The sequence below is a fragment of the Natator depressus genome, chromosome 4, assembly GCF_965152275.1.
Source record: "Natator depressus isolate rNatDep1 chromosome 4, rNatDep2.hap1, whole genome shotgun sequence".
Lineage (NCBI taxonomy): Eukaryota > Metazoa > Chordata > Testudines > Cheloniidae > Natator > Natator depressus.
Genome location: NC_134237.1, coordinates 122,478,544 through 122,492,257, shown reverse-complemented (window position 1 = coordinate 122,492,257; position 13,714 = coordinate 122,478,544). Strand labels below are relative to the sequence as shown.

The 13,714-nt window shown below is 44.6% G+C and overlaps 1 protein-coding gene across 1 annotated transcript in view; it reads right to left on the bottom strand.

The window, feature by feature from the left end:
• Positions 1 to 277: 277 nt before the first annotated feature.
• POLN (DNA polymerase nu) overlaps positions 278 to 13,714 on the bottom strand; it is a 204,122-nt gene continuing 190,685 nt past the window's right edge. Inside the window, exons 22-23 of the mRNA XM_074952070.1 lie at positions 3,044 to 3,154; positions 278 to 441 (exon numbers count right to left, since the gene is read on the bottom strand). Coding sequence (XP_074808171.1) covers positions 278 to 441; positions 3,044 to 3,154 — 275 coding nt within the window. The remainder of the gene's footprint in view (positions 442 to 3,043; positions 3,155 to 13,714) is intronic.

The window sequence follows — 13,714 nt, the reverse complement described above, 5'->3', positions numbered from 1 at the left end:
ATTAGCTTTCCCTTACATTCTATAAGACATTTCCCAATGATTTCAAATGAAGTTGTGGGTCTCCATTATATCTGATGACCAGGCACAGTATATGTGGATAGAATTACACAGAAATCTACTTGAGCACAAAAATATAAACAAAAATCTTCCAGTAAATTTTATAAAGTAATAGCATCAGCCCTTGCTTGTTAAACGATTCAGATGCATACTAAACATTCATCTAGCTGAATACAGTAATAAGAAAGAAAAGTCATAGTTAAAGTATAGGTACAATATGTCATATTACATGGAACAATAAAGAATAAAATCCCTTTATCTCGGCTACTTCTGTCATAAAATGAAAAAGAACGTCGCTTACTAACCTGGCTGTTAAAGTTGGAGAAATGGCAACAGAGGTAAAAATCTCAACCATAGCCATTTTACAAAGGTCAGCTGCAGATCCTACAAAAGAAAGTGATCTGTTTTAAATATAAAATATGGGGGTGGGCGGGGAGGAAGAGCTCTTTAGTCCTCTGAACTATGCAAAATGACAGCAGGTCTGAAACTGACTCCATAAAGTTAACAAAGATTCAGTACTACAAAAGAATAAAAAATGCTTATTAATACTATTAATGAAGGTATGAATTAATCTTTAATATTGATATGGGAACACAGGAATTGCCAGACTGGACCAGACCAATGGTCAAGCGAAACACAGTATTCTGTCTCTGATAGTGGCTAGTACCAACTGTTTCAAAAGAGGAAGATGCAAGAAAGCCTCTAGTAGGAAGTTATGGAATAGCCTACTCCCCCCCAAGAAATTATTTTCTGAATTACCATTAAAGGTTGGCTTACACCCTGAAACATGAATCATCCCAAATATACATACCGTGTGCATGGGAGAGAGAGAAAAGGAGTTTCTTAACTTATCTACGAGAAAAATCAAAGCGCTTAATAGCCTAAATAACCTAGATTTTAGCTATGGTAAGGCACTGTTTCATGAGTTAAAGCTATAATAAATCTATGGAATAGAGTTAGAAAAGACGACAGAAGCTCAGTTAAGAAAGTTGAGCTAGGGAATGGCTAGTAAGACAAATATCTTCAAAAAATAATCATGTCAAAGCCAATGACAGCCATTTCAAATTGGTACACCATACATTCCTTTCACTATTTGTGCCATAACAAATATAGTCTTTTAAGCATAAGTTGTCACCAAGATGAGATGCTACCTTACTATATGAAATCAGTACTGTATTTTTTACCACAGTAACTATAGTCAGTGTAAATAGAGGAGTTTAATATGGTTTTTAAAAATTATCTCAGAGCTGAAATTCTGAAATTAAAATCTCAATGTAGAAGGAATTTTTTGTTACTATTAAAAAATTGATTATTTTTAAATTATAAACCCATTTTAACACCCTTCCGAAATACCTATCAGAATTCTGTAAATAGCTGAAAGCTTTCCAGTCAAACAGTTTTCAACTGGAAAATGCTGATTCAACTAAATGAAACGTTTTGTGGGAACATATCAATTTCATTGAAATTTTTGACAATAAATTACTGAAACATTTCATTTTGATGAGGTCTAAGTGCTTCATTTTTACTTTAGTGTTTTGAATATTAATAAATAAATATAATATAATATATTTAGTCAAAATGATAAAGTCGATAGAAAGCTACAATACGGTCATTTCAAATTTCATTTCAATTTAGGAGAAAAGAAAATTTTGAAATGTCCTGTGGAATGGAAATTCCAAGTTTCAACCAATTCTACAAAATTCTCTTCTGGTGTTTCAATAATGAAAAACCCAAATTTGTTGTCTGAAATTTGGGGTTCAGTCCTGCAAGACACCAAATGTCTTCTGCGAGGTGCTGAGTGTCCTCAGTTCCCACTGACTTCAGTCACAGATGCTCTACACCTCCTTGTAAGATGCAGCTGCCAACGGACAATAGTCCAGAATATTACATAATTAATTTGCCTATTTTGAAAACAAAACATTAAAAGAAAGAAAGTTTGAGGGCAAAAAAACCCAACAACTCATTGTTCCTTCCTAAAGGAAAACTGAAGCCACTTTCATGAGAAGCACCTTCATAAACATGTCTAAAAAACATTTTTCATTTGCATGATAGGGTTCACAGCTCCACTCTAATCATACCAACATCAGCTCTTTACATAAGTAAAAACCTGTAGATTTTTAATGCAACCTCTTAAAGCAGCAGCAAGGGTCATTTAAAGACACCATGTTACTTCAAATGAGGTTTGAACTCAGCAGACTTACATAAGTAAATTATGTGGATTTATTGCATTTTGTTTGGCAAGTTTGCTAATTTATATTGCGAAGATAACACCTGTTTAACTCTTTAATGCTTTCTTCCTGCACATTACACATGAAGAATGAGCCCTGGTTTCAACAGAAATAATAATAAAACAATACAAAGTCCCTTATAATAGGTATTTCCCAAAAAACAGAAATCTGAAAAAATAAAAATTTGAATCTCTTAGTAGTAAAACCATTGAAACCCTTGTTTCTGTGCCATGGTCTACATGACAAATTTATGTCTGTATGACTACATCTCTCAGATGTGTGGAAAATCCACCCCCCTGAGCAATGCAATTATACAGACTGAACTCCCAGGGCAGACAGCGCTATGTCAACAGGAGGGCTTCTCCTGTCGACATAGCTACCACCTCTTTGTTAGGTGGAATACGAGCTTCTCCCGTTGGCATAGGTAGTGTCTTCACTAACTGCTGCAGCTGCACCACTGCAGGGCTGTAAGTGTAGACAGGCCCTCAGTCACAAACTGACAAAGAAACCAAAAAGAGACAGCCTTAGGAAAACTGCATTTGAAAATCTTCCACCTCATACAGCTAGCTACCATACAGTATTGTAGTATACCATTGTGTTCTTGTTCTCTACAGGCTAGTGAGTGTTTCATACTTCTGTCACTTAAAGCTGTAAAATACAAAATTAATTCATGCCACCCATTTATTATTTCTTGTTTGTTGACTTCAATTCTCAACCTCCACCCAGCCAGAGGAAATTAAACTTTTTGTTTTAAATACCTTGGACAACAAAGTTGACAGCCTGCCTCTCTGCTTGAGCACGTAGTCTGTAGTCTCGAGCATTGATATTAGGCAAGTGTCTTTTACGTCCCATGATGGAAACCACATATCCTTTTGATATGTAAAATAGAAAACAGCGTTAATGGAGTGGTTAAATATGAGATTTGAAACAAATCTTCCATTTGTCATACATACATTTGTCAGCAATTGCCTGATGCTTTTGGCCAATATTACTGAATACTGAAAATAGTCTAAGTCACTTGATGCACAACATTTGTTTCCCAGCTATTCAAAAGTAGTCTGACTGGTAGAGTGAAATGTGGATGTAACCACATATCACTGATATCTCCATTACTCTGACCCTGCAAGGCATTAAGCACACTCAATTCCAGTTCAAATCATTAGAGGTTGAAGTTGCTCAGGCCTGGTCTACACTTAAAAGTTTTGCTGGTATAGCTATGTCGGATAGGACTGTGGGGAAAAAAAATTATACCCCTAACCAACATGCCAATGCCAGCAAAAGCCCTAGTATAGACTGAGATGCCAAAAAGTCCTTTTGCTGATATAACTTATTTTATTCAGGAAACTGGTATAAGCAATTCCAGCAAAACAACCCTTCCCAGTAAAAATTGCACCTCCTCTAGGAGGGTTTGCTGGTATAGCTATACTGGTTATATCATAGCTGACAGCTCATAATGGACTCAAGTAGAGACAGGTGTCTTCCATCTCTGCATTGGCTCGCAGCCAAGGATTTTAGCTATGGGACTTTTGCTGGTTATATACATGGATTCATTATCACAGAAGTGGGAAGGTTTTTTGACACATCTTTCAAGAAAAGAAAGCTATATTATTTTAAGTAGATCTAATCAAAAATATATTGCTTGAGTAGCACTTCATCAAACAGGATGCTTAGGAGTTATTTATGGCTTTAAATATCTGCAGTAATCCACTACTCTTTAGTAGAACTAACTTATTAATGCAGTTATGATATGAAATGACAGCTTATGGTTATGTGCAGTGTTGTGGCTGTATTGGTCCCAGGATTTTAGAGAGACAAGGTGGGTGAGGTAATATCTTTTATTGGACCAATTTCTGTTGGTGGAGGATGTGATGACCTGAAAAAGCGCTCTGTGTAGCTTGAAAGCTTGTCTTTTTCACCACAGAAATTTGGGTTCAGTAAAAGATATTACCTCAACCACCTTGTCTCTAAAAATCTATGGTGATAGTAATTTTTTAAGCATTGCAAAGAATAAACAAGGAACAGCATGTCTTCTGTGAGTAGAAGTCTGAATCAATTATATGCTGTTATAAAAAGAGGTTGAAAATGCTATTCTGAGAAAAGGATACAGGAAAATGATAAAACACAAAACCACCATATCACCTGTGGGTGAACACTTTTCACAAGGCAATCACTCTATATCTTACCTATCAGTCCTCATCCTCAAAGGAAACCTGCACAACACTTTCAAAAGTTGAGCAGGGGAGCTTAAATTCATAACTTTGCTAGACACTAAAAATCATGGATTAAATAAAGACTGAATTTATGGCTTATTACAAAAATATCGCACACACTAACAACCTTCCCCACCAGCTGTTTCTCCCACCCTTTGTTTCCTCCTTATGATTGGATGGGTGTTAATAGGCCACTTCACCTTGAATGGTCCCTTGAAATATGTCTTAACTATTTATGCTAAACAATCTGTTCCATTTATATTTAGCTGAGTAAGTGTCCCAGACCTGAAGAAGACCTCTGTGTAAGCTCGAAAGCATGTCTTTCTGACCAATAGAAGTTGGTCCAATAAAAGATATTACCTCACCCACCTTGTTCTGAGAAAAGTAATTTTCCTGACACAGCATTACAGTTGCAGTTATTAAAGTAACACATTTGATGACAATGCACTCTTCTTCACTGTGACTGGTAACAATAGATGGCAAATCTGTTGATTTTTTCTATAAAATGTTTGTATTGAAAAGTATGTTATGAATTTTGGGGTGAGTATATATATTCTTTGACAATTCGGATAATATACTGAAAAAGAAAATGTCAAATATCTACAACTTCGCCCCAGGGGCATAGCCACAGGTGGGCCTGGGTGGGCCATGGCTCTGCTCTGGCCCCAGCACTTAGCACCAAGTGCTTGGGAACCAGTGGCAACCTCTTCCCTGGCCCCGATTACTATTATGACACATGGAGTACATTGACACTGGGTACCCCATTCGGCTATACCTGAGCCCAATTCACCATACCACCTAAATCAGTGCCAGGAAAATGTGTGGTTCCAAAGGATCTAGAGGTTCTGGAGGAGCTGGAGTGTTGTTTACTTTTGGTTGAACTTAACATTCCTCTGGTATGCATGTCCACTGTTACATCAATACTGACCTCTTCCCCCGCACAACATCCGCTCCAACGTTACACCCAGTACTCCTGCCTCAGCAGCCCCTCCTTTAGAGGTAGAATTCTCTTATTCCTCATCTGACTCACAACACAGTGGGAAGGGATCATCTATCTATCCCCCTAAAGCCTCTTCTTCTGAATTCTATGGGTCAGAAATGGAGTCTTGGGTCTCCTACAAACCTAAACACCATAGTGTTTTCCTTGGGCCTTTATGTCTTATCCATATAATATCCTTGCACTGCCATACTGGAAACTGTGCAGTCTTTATCATGGGCATTCTCCCAAGCTCCACCTCATAGAGAAAGAACTGTGCAACCTCAGACATTCCCAGATCATTTTCAGCCTGCAGAAGTCTCTGAGCCCTGGTCTCCACTACAGGGTTAGGTCGAATTTAGCTGCATTAGGTTGATTTTATAATGAATGCGTCTACACAAGCAACCCCTTTCCGTCAACCTAAAGGGCTCTTAAAATTGACTTCTGTACTCCTCCCCGGTGAGGGGAGTAGCACTAAAATCAACCTTGCTGTGTCAAATTTGGGGTAGTGCGGATGCAAATCGACAGTATTGGCCTCCAGGAGCTATCCCAGAGTGCTTCAATGTGACTGCTCTGGACAGCACTTTCCACTCCGATGCACTAGCCAGGTACGCAGGAAAACCCCCGGGAACTTTTGAATTTCATTTCCTCTTTGGTCAGCATGGCACGCTCAGCAGCACAGGTGACCATGCAGTCCCCCCAGAATTGCAAACGAGCTCCAGCATGGAGAGAACGGGAGACACTGGATCTGATTGCTGTATGGGGAGAAGAATCTGTACAGACAGAACTCTGATCAAAAAACAGAAATGCCAATATACATGCCAAAATCGCACATGGCATGATGGACAGAGGCTACAACAGGGACATACAGCAGTGCCACATGAAAGTCAAGGAGCTCAGGCAAGCCTACCAAAGACAAAGGAGGCAAACAGTCACTCTGGGTCAGAGCCCCATACATGCCGCTTCTATGATCAGCTGCATGGCATTCTGGGGGGGGACCCTACCACTACCCCACCACTGTCTGTGGACACCTGCAAGGGGGGAGTCTCACGTAACACAGAGGAGGATTTTGTGGATGAGGAAGAGGAGAAGGAGGAGAATGCGCAGCAGGCAAGCGGTGAATCCATTCTCCCTGGCAGCCAGGACCTTTTCATCACCCTGGAGCCAATACCCTCCCAAGGCGGGATCCCCAACCCTGAAGGCGGAGAAGGCACCTCTGGTGAGTGCACATTTGTAATTACAGTACAGGGTTTAAAAGCAATAGTGTTTAATGTTTGATTTGCCCTGAAGACTTGGGATGCATTCGCAGGCAGTACAGCTACTGGAATAGTTTGTTAACGTGTCTGGGGATGGTGCGGGAATCCTCCAGGGACATCTCCATGAAGCTCTCCTGGAGGTACTCTGAAAGCCTTTGCAGAGGGTTTCTGGGGAGGGCTGCCTTATTTCGTCCTCCATGGTAGGACACTTTACCACGCCAAGCCAGTAGCAAGTAGTATGGAATCACTGCAGCACAAAGCATAGCAGCGAATGGTCCCGGGTTTGTGTCGCATTCAAGCAACATTCAGTCTTTATCTTTCTGTGTTAGCCTCAGGAGAGTGATATCATTCATGGTCACCTGGTTGAAATAGGGGAATTTTTGTAAGGGAACAGTAAAAGGACCCCGTTCATGCTGGGCTAAAAGGGATCATCCCAAATAGCCATGCGGAGGGGTAGGGGCACATCCACCCAAAAACCGCAGCCCCTCCTTTTAAATGGCAAACCCAACTGGCATTGCTTGCTATGGGAAAGGAAGATGCTGCAGTTTGAAAACATTCCCACATGTTATGAAGGAGTTTGAAGCCAAACCTGTGTACCCTTTGCCTTACCATGGCTGCCTGGAAACCGAATTCTGTTGCCCAGCCATGTGTGATGTCACTCGCAATGACATGTTTTCCGAGATCATGCAGTCCTCCCGCACTGATAGGGCACAGCTGAATGCATGGAGGTGTAACCCTTCTGCCCATCAGAGTTGGCAGCAACAAGGGCCGGGTTCAGTATCTAGGGGTTCCATTCCAATAACACAATGCAAAACCGGCTCGAGCCCCCACCCAGTGACCTGGGACAAATATATACCACTGGGCGCCTCCAAGAGGCAATACTTCCCCTCTCGCAAGCACATAGTCTGAGTGTAGCAAAAAGCCTTTTAATAACAGAGAGAAACAATGTGGCATTATGTTGGGGAAACACCATCAACAGGATTCGTAACACAACCCATGAGCAAAAAAAACCCACCCCAAGCAAATTGGGGCGTGTCCTTTCCCTTTGGTTCTTGAGTCCAGCAACCCCAAAGTCCCAAAAGTCTCTGTCCCTGGTCAGGGCAGCCCCAGAGTTCAAAAGTTTATCTGCAGAGGTTTACCTCCCAACCTGGGTGGAGATGGTGAGGGGGAGAGAGATAAGGGGCACCTTACATGATGTAAAGCTGACCGCCCGACAGCTCCATAGGCCTTCGCTCCACCAGCCGCCCCCACAAACTGCTTCGCTCAGCTCTGCTCTGCAGCCCACAAGTAGCTCCCACCGTCCCACGAACTGCTCCACCAGCCGGTCCATGAACTGCTCCGCTCCGCATCCCACAAGCAGCTCCCGCCGTCCTATGAACTGCTCCACCAGCCTGTCCACAAGACACTCCAGCCGTCCCGCAAACTGCTCCACAATATATCTTCAGGCTCCCCCACTACTTAACACAAGGCTCAGTGATTTCAGCTCTTAGTCAGTTCAGCTCTTTGGTGAATTCTGCTTGTAGTAGGGGAGCCTCAGTGCTAGTGCACCATTAGCCCAAAGTGAGCTCAGCAGCCTGTAACTAGACTCCTAATGGAATCAAAATTAGCTCTGGAATTCCACAGTGGAGAGAGGAGGAAGTGCAGTTAGCATGTAAGGCCCTCACCCAGGGGCCCATGCCACCAAGTATTAATACTTGCCCCCAGCCTCTCTCAATTCACAGAGTTTTGGAACCCATGACCCTTGCCTAGCGAGTGCTACTTAGTTGATGGTGAGTCCCTCCATCATAACAAAAGGCCAAGTACAGTTCCAAGCACAGTTCCCATAATCAGGGTAATAATTTATTCTTCCTGCCCCAATAACAGAGACACTGAGGATCCCACAGCAGCCAAAGTGACCATTTGGGCAGCTATGGCCTCATTCTAGGCGGGGTGGGTGTGACTATGCAAATGAGATCAGCCCCTGAAGTTCTTTTCCACAACTTGCCACACCTCACCACCAGATGTCAGGGTGGAGCTCATCCTGACACTGCTTACAGAGGCATTCAGTGGCAGAGTCCAGGAAAGCATTAAGTGAACGCGATGAGACAGGCAGGATGTAATGCTGAGGCTAATGGGGGTGCAAACAGACATGCTCAGGCATCTGGTGGAGCTGCAGGAAAGCCAACAAGTGCACAGATCCCCGCTGCATCCACTGTACAACCGCCTGCCCTCCTCCCCACGTTCCATATCCTCCTCACCCAGACGCCCAAGAACGCAGGGGGTGGGGGTGGGGGAGGACAGGGAGGCTCCGGGCACTCAGCCACTCCACTCCAGAGGATGGCCCAAGCAACAGAGGCTGTCATTCAAACAGTTTTGATTTGTAGTGTGGCTACAATAAGCAATGTGCCCTTGTCTTTTCCTCCTCCCCCACCCACCTTATCACTTATCTCTTCTTTTTTTTAATTAATAAAGAAAGAATGCATGGTTTCAAAACAATAGTGACTTTATTTCCTTTGCCAGCTGTGATCGAAGGGGGGAAGGTGGTTGGCTTACAGGGAATTAAAATCAACAAAGGGGGCGGGTTTGCATCAAAGAGAAACACACACAACTGTCACACCATAGCCTGGCCAGTTATGAAACTGTATTAAGCCAGTTACTTCTTGTCCTACCCTTGGTGGCCATGGAGAACATTTGATTATTGTCCTCTTTATAAAATCCCTTAACATATTTGAAGACTGTTATCATGCCTCCCTTTGGTCTTCTTTTCTCAAGGTCAAACATGCCCAGTTTCTTTAACCTTTCCTCAGAGGTCAGGTTTTCTAAACTTTTTATCATTTTTGTTGCTCTCCTCTGGACTCTCTCTCCAATTTACCAAATACTATTCATTAGTGGAAGCTTCCAGAGCAGGCGTTTCTTATGGCAGGACTGTATTGAAATCCATTTTTAGATAGACTCCAAGCACCCACCAAATTACATCATGTCCACTTACCAGACAGGCAAATAACTTTCTTTTTGCTTGATTATCTGCAGTGGGTAATGCCTTAAGTGCCTCAAAATCTATTCTATTAATTGCAATGAAGTTTCAAAGCAGATCTCTCTCTTATCTACCTGGTCTCTTATACACATAACTGAATGGAAATAGGGATGTCTTTTGGCAGGGATGGGCATCTGAAACTTCGTTGTTGAACAAGAGCCACTCAGGACTGGCCTGGTGAGTGACTACAGTGATTCTTGTATTACAGTGACAATTTTCTCAAGTCCTACACTTTGGAGAGTCTCCCTCCAGGTCATGTCTCTACCCTGACTTTCTCAGAGTGAGATCAGGCTTCTTCTTATATAATCCCCTTCCGAAAGCAGTCACATGCTCCTTCAGCCCCATAACTCCTTCCTGGTCATGTGCTCCAGCTGGGGGAAACTACAGGTCCCAGAATGTTCCCTTCTGACAGGGCTGAGGAGTATGACATGTGAGCTAGGATGTATGCATGCACCCAACAGACCAGTGCACTTTTACAAATCGTATAATATTTATTTTATTAAACTTAAATTTTCATAAGTCATTGTTTGGGGTAGTGAAGGAATTGGTTCATCTTCTTATTCATTACAAATTACTGTAAAATTGTAAAACCTGTCCTCTTTTTTTTTCTTTGAGATACCTGCTGAATAAGACCTCTGTTCCCAGAATGAACCCTGTTGATGTCAAATTATACTACATTTTATTGATATATGATGTGCTCCAGCAGAAAACAGCCTAAAGAACCTATTCTTAAATAAACAGACTTGATGGCTGTGGGCCCACAAAAATTCAGCCTCAGAGTTACAAAGCCATAATCCAATTCAAGAGCCAAAAATTCTACATATTTCTTCGATGCAGTCAGCCAGCATTTGTGCTCTTGAACTGTATTTAGTATCTGTGGCTGCAGGACCATGGAGTATGGGTTTCTTTGGGCCAAGAGCTGCAGATTCTCCTTGTATTAAATCATGTGCCCTCTACACATCCCCATTTGTCGTTAGTGAGTATCCATACCCTAGGAGTGAATTAATGAGAGAGGCGAAGCAGTGACATAACCACTGGGCCAATGGAGCTGTGCCCAGGGGCCCTGGCCAACTGGGCACTCCCGGAAAAATAGGTGCCCCCGTGGTCCAACCCGCTCCACCTGCCCAGCGCTCCTGCCCGGGAGCGAGGTTGGGGCGCAGGGGCTTGCCTCACTCCACCTGGTGCTCCTGCCAGGGAGTGGGGTTGCGGGTGGGTAGATGCCAAAGTGGGGCAAGCCCCTGCGCCCCAACCCTGCTCCCCAACTGGAGCCCCAGGTGGTGAGTGGTGGTTGGTCCTGCACTGCCTTTTATGCTTGTAGTATGGGAGTGCAAGGACATTCAGGATGCATGAATGGCCCCAGCAGACACTGCTGGCCAAAAGACTCCAATCTTAACCGCATGGGCCGCATGTGACCAACAGTGAAATATAATATTACTCTTGAAGGAATTCTGCACCAAAAAATTTAAAATGCTGCACACAATATTTTAAAATTCTGCAAAATTCTGCAGATTTTGTGTCAATAAATAAATGTGGAGGCTCCAGCATGGTAGTGGGGAGCACAGGCGACTGGCTGCACAGAGGTGGGAGATCACCCTGCAGCCCGTTCCCCTCTGGGATACAGACTTAGCAGTGAGGCTGCACCTGACCCTGACATAGCGCAAGGTCTGGGCCCGCTCCAGAGGTCTGTGTCTTGGTGGGGGGGGGGGGGAAGGCTGGAGTGTGGTCTCCCATCTCAATGCAGCCAGTGGCCTGTGCTCCCCACTGCCATGCTGGAGCCTCCACATTTATTTATTGACAAATAAATTTTGCAGAATTTTAAAATACTGTCCACAGAATTTTTATTTTTTTGGTACAGAATATTTAATGTTTTGGTTCAGAATTCCCTCAGGAGTAGCAGGTGAAGCAACTCACCAGGGTTAGCAGCCCCGTGTCAGGTGTACAAGGTGTGGGCAGGCAGGCTCAATCTGACAGGATCCAAGTGTGGAGGGGCTTAGTGTATGTGGGGGGGATCCAGGTGTAGGGTGAGAGGGTTCTGTGCGGGAGATCTGGGTGCGAGCAGCTCAGTGGGTGGGTCCGGGTGCGGGGAGGATCTGGATGAACAAGGGCTTGTGGGGGGAGGGGGGGGGTTCGGGTGCAGGGGCAATGTGATTCTGCAGGGGGGGTCCAGGTGAATGTGGCTGCGGCTCAGTAGGTGGGGTTCTGGTTGTGGGGAGACTGGGTGCTGGGAGACTGGGGCTTGGCGGGGGGGTACAAGTGCAGCTGGTTCAGGCTAAGTAGGATGGGGGTCTGGGTGGGACTGGCTTGTGGGATGGTCCAGGTGCATAGGGGGTGGGACTTGTCAGGGTTGGGATTCAAGTGAGGGGGGCTCAACAGAGGGTGGCCTGGGTGCAGGGGTGAGGGTCTGGATGCAGGGATGAGGGTCTGGAAGCAGAGGTGAGGGGAATGGCAGGGGTCCAGATGCCTGGGGAGTAGGCAGATGGGGGAGCAGCTCCCTGTACAGTGACCCCTCCCCGCATGGCTGAGAAATAAGGGCAGGAAGCAGAAGGAGTGCAAATCTGGGGGAGCTTCTGGGGGTGGGTCTGATCCAGCTCTGTCCCTGGTCCAGCCCCAGCTGCTCTGTGCAGGGGAAATGCACTCCTACCCTGCCGCCAATCCAGCAGGGACTAGCAGCTGAGCCCAGCACAGGGTAGGAGCAACTGGCCGGGAAGGGCCGGATGTGGGGGTGATGGGGGCTCTGGGTGCAGGGGGTGAGGCTAGGCAGGGTGGGGGCTAGGGTGTGGGAGGCTCAGTGGGGGGGGGGTTCTGGGTGTGTGTGGGGGTGAAGCTCAGCAGGGCGGAGTCTGAGTATGGGGTCCCAGATGCACAGGGACTGGGCAGATGAGGGGTGGGTCTGACCCAGCACCAGCTGGGGAGTTCCCAGGCCTGCCCCTCCCCCCAGTGATTTACCTCTCCGTTGGCTGTTCCAAGTGCCCAAAACGATGCGCCCATGCTGTTGGGGAGTGGCACATGATCGCTCATGCAGCTTCCCTTTGTTTTCCCATCAGAAAGTCATTTTTATGCAGGGAAGCAAAGAAATTTGTGCGGGACATGAATTCTGCGTGCAAGCAGTGACGCAGAATTCCCCCAGGAGTAATAATATATATAGGCAAGTACTCAAAGAAGAACTTAGAGAAACTTTAGGATGAAGTGACACATCTAAAGAGATCAGGTAGTTTGGTGTGAGGAAGGAAGCACCAAGTAAATGACTAAGCAACTTGTTGGGGAGGCATCTAACGCCATTTGCACCAAAGGGTACCAATGCTCCTAGGAACAGCCTTGTCTTGTTGCTAATTACTTTTTTCCTGAACAGCTCTACATGCCTTCATGCATGTGCATATGCACACAAATTCAAAACCAAGCATAGAAAGTCAACATGTCAATAACTTTGCCTAGATCGAGCACTAAATGGTTATTGTTATATATTTAGATTTTTCAGTTATGCCTATCACACACTCTAGATGCACTACCAAAAGTAGCAACACAGACATTAACAGACCAGATCAACCTTTGAAAAGACAGACATTTACACTATCCTATCATCCTACAACCAACTTTCTCCTCTGAGAAAGTTTGCGAAAAGAACAGTTGAGTCTAGTGCTCTGATGGACCAAAAGCAAAAAGTTAATTCTAAAGTGAAAACCCTCTCACTAAGGACATCCTGCCACCAACCCAAATCTAAGGCTTGGTCTACACTACCAACTTATGTTGATATAACTACATTGCTCAGGGGAGTGGAGAATCCACCCCCTTGGGCAACGCAATTATACCGACCTAACCCCAAGCATAGACAGTGCTATGTTGACAGGGGGCTTCTTCCATTGACATAACCACCATCTCTTGGGGGGTGGAGTACCTAAGCTCTCACATTGGCATAAGTAACATTTTCCCGGTGCAGCTGCGCTACGGCAATGCTTTAAGTGTGGACAGCCACTAAA